This window comes from Octodon degus, unplaced genomic scaffold (genome assembly GCF_000260255.1).
Source record: "Octodon degus isolate 3935 unplaced genomic scaffold, OctDeg1.0 scaffold00248, whole genome shotgun sequence".
Taxonomy (NCBI): Eukaryota; Metazoa; Chordata; class Mammalia; order Rodentia; family Octodontidae; genus Octodon; species Octodon degus.
This window is the reverse complement of record NW_004524824.1, coordinates 2392552-2401491: the sequence shown is the minus strand read 5'-3', so window position 1 is coordinate 2401491 and position 8940 is coordinate 2392552. Positions and strand designations below refer to the sequence as shown.

The 8940-nt window shown below is 45.1% G+C and overlaps 1 protein-coding gene across 1 annotated transcript in view; it reads left to right on the top strand.

Annotated features, from left to right (window-relative positions):
* The window catches only part of Parp8 (poly(ADP-ribose) polymerase family member 8), a 195422-nt gene extending 187932 nt beyond the window's left edge, over positions 1 to 7490 (top strand). Inside the window, exon 28 of the mRNA XM_004646003.2 lies at positions 3467 to 7490. Coding sequence (XP_004646060.2) covers positions 3467 to 3569 — 103 coding nt within the window. The 3' untranslated portion in view covers positions 3570 to 7490. The remainder of the gene's footprint in view (positions 1 to 3466) is intronic.
* The last annotated feature ends 1450 nt before the right edge of the window (positions 7491 to 8940 follow it).

Genomic DNA, 8940 nt, shown 5'->3' with positions numbered 1-8940 from the left:
TAGCTGGTTTAAAGGGGATTTCCAGTCCAACTTTTCTAAGGAGTCTCCACACTGATTTCCATAATGGTTGCACCAGTCTACACTCCCACCAGCAGTAGGGAAGGGTTCCCTTTTCTCCACAGCCTCTCCAACATTTGTTGTTGGGTGATTTCTTTATGATAGCCATTCTTTCTGGGGTGAGATGATACCTCAATGTGGTTTTAATTTGCATTTCACGGATGGCTAGTGATGTGGAACATATTTTCATATATTTATTCGCTTCTTTAATTTCTTCTTCTGAGAAGCATGTGTTCATCTCAGATGCCCATTTCTGAATTGGGTCTTTAAATTTTAGGGCCCTAGTGTTTTTTAGTTCTTTATAAATTCTATAGATTTTTCATGTCTGTTAAAATTTGTTTTATGTAGTTGCGTGCTCCTACATTGAGTGCATATATATTTATAATTGTTATCTCTTTCTTTTGCATTTTTTCCCCTAACAAGTATATAGTGACTTTCTTTATCTCTTTTAATCATGGTTGTTTTGAAGTTGACATCTTCAGCGACCACAGTAGCTACCCTGCTGTTTTCTGGGTTCCTGTTGCATGGAGTGTTGTACTCTGTCTCTTGTCTGTCTTGCCTCTTGTCTCTCTGCCTCTGCCTCTCCTCCCTCTCCCTCTCCTCCCATGTTGTTGTCTTAAGTTACTTCAGTTGATTCAAAGGATGAGCTTCTCATCTCCATTAGTTGCTAGTGCTCGTGTCGCGGAACATATGTACTGGGGAAAAGGAAGCTTGTCACTTAGTAGAAAGTGAGGGGGAGGGCCCCCACTGGAGAGGAAGTTTCCTGGGGTTATGGGGGAGCTGGTCTTCCAGTGACCCTGTATTCCATGAGTGAGGCCGAGATCAGTTGTGTTGCTTCAGTTGGGTGGGAGATGGTCTAGAAGAGACGACGGCGCAGTTCGCGCAACAGAAAGATCACTCAACAGTTGTCCTACAATAGTCTGGGTCACTTTTTCTGCCACAGGAAAAGCAGTATGTTTGGCATTGTGACTTGGGGGAAACATAAGGGCTTCTGCATGCAGCGCAAGAGCACTTCCTGCCCCAGCGTCACTGCAGGTGCCAGTTCGGACAAAGTGATGTCACAGCCCACTATGTATATGCAACCTGCAAATTTAAGAACTCTCCCATAAATGAATGACAGTTCCCAAGGATAACTGCATCAGCTGGAGAAAAGATGTGACCGGAAGTAGCAGAGTGGAAGCAGGATGACCTGGTGGGGACTGAATCCCGGCACAGGGGTCACCAAGAGCCACAAGGTGCTGGAGTTGGGGGCAGCACACCCAGGGCAGCTGTGTGCAGTGCTTCTGTGCTGCCAGCGGATCACGCAGCACTCTAAGGCGTGGAAACGCTTGTGTTGGGGGGAGCCCGGGAGAGACACATGAAGTAGAGGGCAAGAGACCTGAGGACACGTGTAGAGCATGAGAGAGGAAACCCGGGAACGAGTCAGTAGAACCATCACTGAAACAGGAGGCGAGGCGGGAGTGATCACTCGCCATTCAGGGCCTGCAGTACCAGCGGCCTCTGGGAGGACCGCAGCACAGTGCATTTGGGCCCCAGCAGAAGGGGACCTTAGTGGCGGGAGGCCAGGTGACCTTTGCCAGTGCTTGTCAGTGAGCTGCAGGGACAGAAGAAGAACTTCAGTGGATCAAGGTGAAATGGGAAGTTACACCAGCAGATCCTGTTCTCAGGTCAACTTGAGGTGGCAGGGAGGGAAATGGGAGCATGCGGAGTTGGTGCGGGGGAAACGGAACACGCCTCCCTCAACTCCTCCCTGTGTCGAACTCTGACAGGACCGAGTAGGCACCCCGTTGCAGCCGTGGCGCGGTGGGGGCGGAAGACAGCTAAGCTGGCAGGCGAGGAGCGCGTGCGGTCGTCACCTGGAAGGCTGCTTAGGGCCTGCGTGGCTCAGGCGCTGCTGCACAGCCTCTCCTGGCCCGGGTCTCCCCACATCCTCTCCCTCTTTCTGTTACCTCTTTTGTTTTCCATAATGTACATCTTGGTAGGAGCTAATCTGGCTGTCATGGTAAAGCACTGTGATTGATGTAGGGCCCTGCCTCCAAGTTAGGCTGCGTCACCTGGTTCTGCTGAGGACAGAGGGTGGCTTAGCTGTCATCCGTGCAGGACAGTCACCAGGCGGGAGTTGGGGAGCAGCAGTCTGTTGGGCCTGCCTGCCTGCACAGTGGCACATGCCTTTACACTGTCCGGCACAAGCGCCCGACTGAATTTGGACAGTTTGAATTGCTGTAACATGTTCTCAGTGGATCTGAGGAAGTGCACGGGTGGGCTGCCAGCACGCAGGCTGCCCCAGTGTCTTCTGGACGGAGGGAGGCACAGAGTGCATCTGAAGCACGTAGGGGAAGAGGTGGCCAAGCTGACCAGCGGCCTTGGACCGTTCAGAGGAGCTTAGCCTTGCGGGGTGCATTCCTCGCCACTGTTGCAGCGTGTGGGCCGTGGGGGAGCCGAGTCCCTGTGGCTTGAGGCCACTTGGTTCATTTTCCTTTATTGTGCTATTTCTGGGAAATTTTTGTATGGGAGAAGACAGTGGCGTGAATTACTCTTTGAGACACTTTGCTCTTGCCTGTGGTTATCTATTTTGAAGTAATTACCACTTCTCTAAAGCTTCTGTCTTGAAGCCATTTTTATATAATAAAATTAATTCATCACCTATTTTGCTCTGAATATTATCATAGAAGTTTGAAAATTCATTCTTTGGAAAGTCTTATTGCCTAAGTGAGTTTATTAAGGAAATGAATTATCCAAAATGCAATTATTTCTTTGTAAAGAGCTTTGCAGTTGCTGTCTCTTAGTATCATCTCTTCACTTTTAGCACTCAGCTAAACTTAGCAGGCTCTCATTCTACGTGAAGCACCGGCAGAATTAAGAATATGCTACGGCCAGGCTAAGTCAGCGCACAGCCTGTGATAAGGGAAACCCCAGCCCTGATCAGAACAGAGTAGCTCTAGCCAGCAGCACTTAGGACGGAGACACAGTGAAGAGAAGGGGCTGGGAGGTGGGGCGAGGGTCAGCACTCGGAGAATGGGGGGAGACCCGCCTGCGTGGAGCAGAGAGGAGGCGTCGGGAGCCCGAGGCACGCAGTGGAGGCTGGCGTCTGCCTTGCAGCTGGCCTCGTACCAGGTGCCATGCGGATGCTTGCAGTGCTGAGCAGCAGGCCCGGGCAGTGCTCGTGTGAAGATGAAGATGTTAGCTTTACGGTGGAAAAGGATGAACAAAGTCACCACAGAGTGGGGCTGCGGGGAGGCCGCACAGCCGCTGCAGCGTGTTGCAGGGAGCAGCAGGGGCAGGAGGGAGTAGTCAGCTGAAGAGTCACTGTCTCCTGGGGCTGGACTCTAGGGAGCAGGCAGCATTTAGAATCTGTCTGCAGTCCTGATGTCTTTTTCAACGTGTTTGTCTTTCTGTGCTTCTGTTTCAGCTATGAAGACGGCCAAGTGGGCGATGCGAACATTAACACGCAGGAGGGCGGCGTTCACAAGGAGATCCTCCGTGTGATTGGTAACCAGACCGCCACTGGGTAGACGCGGCTCGTCGTGTGGTTGGGAAGCCTTCCTCCTGTGCAGAGCTGGATTTTGAAGTGAAGAAGATAGCAAGATAACTTATTGTTATTGCATAAAAAAAAATGAACCCTTTGAATACTGATTTTTTTTTTCTGTAGCATTTCTAAGTATCTCATTAAATACCTACAATGGTACAAAATTTATCAGTTGTAGGGTTATGGAATCTAGTAATAAAATTAAAACAGCACTTAAACTGAAGTTTGGGTTGCATATACAATAAACAGATTGAAAAAACAGTTTTGTGCTGATATTTTTATATTAAATTCTTTAATTGGACATTTGATACTATAAACTGACATTGTAGGTTACCAAAAGAGAGCTGATAGCGTTCTCCCTTGCACCTGCGTCTGTCAGAGGCCTTGCAGTCCGTGTGCGGCTCGTACTGTCTGGTGCCGCACCAGCAGTGCTCGATGGCACGTGCTTGGGGGACGTTGCCTGTCCTGTTTCTGGTTACGAAAAGAAGTGAGTCCTAGAGGCAGTGCTGTGTGAAAAAGTGGGTGACACACATGCACGTAGCCCCGCACACCGAGCTGGCCGTGCAGCTGCAGGTGTGTGCTCCCACACGCGCGTTCTGGCAAGAGAGATGGGCTGTGTGCAGCTCCTGTCCTTGCTCAGCGGCGAGAACATGAGCTGGGATACAAGCTGAACAGATCAGTATTCGTTCACAAAAACTATTTGCAGATAATTGTTCTATTTGCTTAAAGAAATGTCCCATTGGTTACAGTTTAACTTATTTAAAGTTTACTTGTAAGTCATAATTTGGGGACTGTTGGGCCAGGGATTTAGCTCAGTGGGCAGCAGCTGCCTGGCAAGCTCGAGGTCATGAGTTTGATTCCTGGTTCCAAGAAAAGAATAATAATTTGGGGACTTTCAAGCCCCTGGGGGACTGAATACATATTCAGATGATCTTATGTTTAAAAGAAAGGCCTCAGAATTGAAAGATACAGTGTGTACATTTTATTTTCTACAGTGGAACATTTAAAAATTTATTTATACCACACCAGCATTTTATATTTGTTCATGTAGTACCTCTGCTTAATTTTTTCATATTGAGAAAGAGAACAAGCTTTAAAGTTTCTTTTATATTAAAAGAACACAACTAGGCTGATAGAGCGTGAGAGCACCAGCTCTGGGCTCTCCCTTTCAGGAGTCCGCCTCCTCGAAGTCTTTCTGTTCTCTGCGTCCTAGAGTTAACTCAGGCTGTAGCTGGTAGTGCTGATTTTCTTATATGATCTCTTTGGAGTTGGGCCATTCATGAAAGCAGTTTAATGCAAGTCTGCCACTCTGTTTAAGCCCTGAATCATGCTTCCTATCTGATTTTAGTTTATGTAGGAAAAAAATATGAGAGTGTTATCATTTGCAAATGTAATGTGGTAACACCTGTCTTTATTTCTTTTGGCATCAAAGGCGAGGAAAAGGTCACACACATTGTCAAGGGTTGCAGCTTAGGAAGTACTTATGTCATTTGTTTTTCTTCTGCTGGAAATAATTGATAGGCCACTCATTTCTGCAAAATGACTGCAAGAGGCTGAGATAGTAATCATTCTGATACTGTCTACCTAAAGCATTGGTCTGTTTTGAGTGGCGCCTCTGCTTCCAGGGCCAGTCTGAGGGCTAATGCTAGATCGAAGGGCCAGCTTCCTGTTCTGTGACCAGTTGTCTGAAGCCTTGGGGTGAGGTACAGGGCTGGTGTCCTGCAAGGGCTCTCCTGGCCTCCCAACATTCTAGGCAACAGAATCTTAATTCTGTGGAACATTCCACATGTGGCATCCATGTAGGGCTGTCCTACAGGATGTAGGAGCCGTGGCTATAGAGCCCCTCCTGGTGCTGGGCCACGAGGCCCCTTGCCTGGAGCCAATGAATGCCACCAGCCTCAGCCACTCTGGCATCTTTAACATTGGGTAACCTCCAAAAGATACAGTATTAGAATCTGCACTGGAAGGTAACTTGTAAGGCTCAAGGAAAATCATTTAGGAGGAAAGCAAACCAGTACAGTAAAAACATTTATTGTTAGCTTTAATGATAGACTTCTCTGAGTGTGTTGTCAGTTCAATACCCATTACGTGGGGCAGCCCGGTGTATCTCCTGTGATGCCTGGTACCAAATAAGATGTCTTATAACAGTCACTAATTGAGCTATAATCAACACAGAATGTTAGACTTCGTTTCCAAAATTGTATTAGAGCCCCTCTGAGCAGTTATTTTAAGGAGAGCTGACAAAAGTTTTCATTGAATTCTTTGAGATTGGCACGATTATCATAGACTGATGAAGATGCTTCTGTTTACCTGAAGATGAACTACTTTTCCTGTTGTTAGCAATGAATATCATGCTTCCAAGTCCAAGCAGATCTGTAGGATTTGGGCATTTAAGCACTTGCCCTGCCTGGACTCAGTCAGCCCTTTAAAATGTCATGTCTTGATTATTTGATGACTGCAAACATTTGACATTGTGTTGTATTTTAATAATCATTGGAAATTGGTGCATTGATGTTTTGTAATAGCTCTGTGCATTGTATAGCCATTGCTGAGATAACCAGCAAGCAAAGGCAAGCATTTGGTTTCATTTTTGAAGAGTGGTCATAATTTATTAGTTCTTTGTCCTCCATTACTGGTTTCACGAGGAATAATTTGTTTTCTTTCATTGTATAAAACAACAGGGAAATCACTGAACATTTGAAGTAGGAAAAAAGTATGCAAATCAGTACTGGACAGTGCTTTATGGAAAGTCACTTTGGTGTAGAGTACATTATATTGGAATAAATTTTATATTTGTCTCTGTAAATCTCAAATACTGGATTTTTCAACTATAATTTTAAGAGTACCACATCCTGAAAATTTCCATCAAATACTATAAAGTTTCACAAACTAACAACGCCAACCGTTGTTCATCCTGTAAATGTTTCTGAGGAGTTCAAAGAGGAAATTTGTGAATTTTTCTCTCCTTTGCTAAAAGAGAAAAATCTTTAACATGCAAGTGTATGAATCCTTAACATCATCGAACAAAGTTTCACAGTACTTTATATAATAAAAGTATTTTTAAAACCATAATTTAGGGCATGGGGTTTCAGGAATTTGGATGAGAAATTCACCTCCGTGACGAGAGTCTGGGTAAATGCACCAGACGGAAATGCTTTGTCGAGCGGCCTGGATTGCCCGACCTTCTGCCTTCTCAGTAGACTTACTGGTGGCGTTCGAAAGCACATTTTAGAAACTTTATGACCTTCGATTGTCCTACAGGACTTTCATTACAACACTACCTCAAGACAAGTAATAGACTGCTTGTTAAAGTTGACTGGATTTCTAGTGTAAGAAAAATGACTAATGAGTGCTGTCCGTGCCGACACGTGCACGGTAGTCACCTCATACTTCAGCGGTTAGGGCCACGCTGGCCACAGGCGGTGTCAGTCACCTCAGCTCCGCTGGAATGTGGGTATTTCAGCCACCAGTGGTGAATGACGTCATTGGCACCCAGTGAGTTACTTGGAGGGACTTCAAGTTGCAAAATTTGAAATTAGTTCTTTTAAAGATTATTTCTTTTTTAAAAACATGGGCCAATTTTGTGTCTGTTCACAACCTTCAGCCACAAACATTGCCTACTCTGAAGAGTTAAAGGATTACACGACGTAGCTGCTATGCCAGAATGGCGCGGTGAACCTTCACGGATTTTGGCATTTGATACCTGCTAAATTTTTGCCAGATTATACATAGATTTGATGTATATTATTATCCAGTAAATTTTTTTTCCTGGGGGTTTCGTACACACTATGAAATATAGGATAAGATTTTGTAGGTTAAAAGTATTTCAAGTAGTTTTTAGACAAATCGTAGCCATGAGTGTGAAAAAGCAGTGTTGAACAGATCGCATCACGCACAGCAAGTTGGTAAAAAAAAAAAAAAAAAAATAGTGCTTATTTACATAGTCTACATAATTTAATGTTCTACAAATAATGTCCTCAGTCTGCCCAAATTTAATGTATCATTTGAGATTCAAAACTTGCAACCACTCCTGTATGTACACATGAAGATACGCCTGTGTTTCTTTACACAAACTTCTCTACATCTCCTGACTTCTGTGCACAAGGTAGTGCTGCAGCCTGCTACTTAGCCTTTGGTGCCTTAGCGTTCCGACAAATACTTAACAAGATGTACATACTGTAAATACTGCCAAGAGATCACTAAGGCCAACTATTTTCTCTATTCACTTTTTATTGCACTTGCTTTTTCTTGCTACTTAAGCTTCTCTTATCCAGCTTTGTAATAGTCCTAACATTGTAGCCAATGTAAATGTTTACTTTCAATAAATCTGAATTTGTTCAACAAATATGGTATATGTGGGCACTAATTTGAAGACCTGGGTAGGCCTCAGGTGTACCTTTTGGTGAGCCTAGTTTCTGGGGGTTACATCCTGGAAGGCCTCAGCAGACTAAAAATGGTGTTGGCCCCTGTTACTGTGGAAGTACTTTTACTATTTTTATTTTATTTATCTGCTCAGTACAGGGTCTCACTGTGCAGCTCCGACTCAGTGATCCTCCTGTTTTCAGCCTCCTCAGTGCTGGGATTACAGGCGTGCGCCACCACGCCCGGACTCTGCAGCACAGAGTGCCTGGGGGTGGGGCTGGCATGGCATGTGGTGCCAGGGATTGAACCCATCCCTGCGTTTGCCAGACAGGCAGGAGTGCCATCTCGCCAGCCCTTGGAAGTACTTTTAGATTGGGGGAGGGAGACACTTCCCAGCATCCCCCATCTAGCTGCGATGCCATCAACTGGTTGTGGGAGGGACATTTTAATTTCAGATTCCATCAAGAAGGGTAGGATTGAAACAAAAGATTTTCAAGTGTTTTGACTGATAGCATTCGCTGGAACTGTATTACACTTTCTCAGTACTTTTGACCTGACGTATAGTTAGGAAATGACTTGTAAAACCACTTTTTTTCAAATACAGTTGAGGAAGATATCAGTGCATAAATAAGGTTCTCTAAACATTAATAGTCATATTTTTAAAGCACAAACTTCATATTCTCACCTAAATAATTTTTACTTACACATTTGTAGTGGACAAACTAAGCACAGCAGGCCCACAGCCAGGTCCTTCCTGCGCTTCCCCCTACCCATTGCAGTCCCTTGCACTCGGTTCACCTCCTGCCCCCTCTCCAATCTCCTGTCCTTGTTGAACTCATAGAAGAAATTTCTTTGTTAGGATTTATCTTATGTAACACTTTAGAAAACAGTATCATATAGATTGCCTAATTTTCCTCCCAAAATACTACTGAAACGTGAGCATGTGCTCTTGCCAAAGAGGTCACGGCTTTCCAGACATAGTGACGCATTCCTGA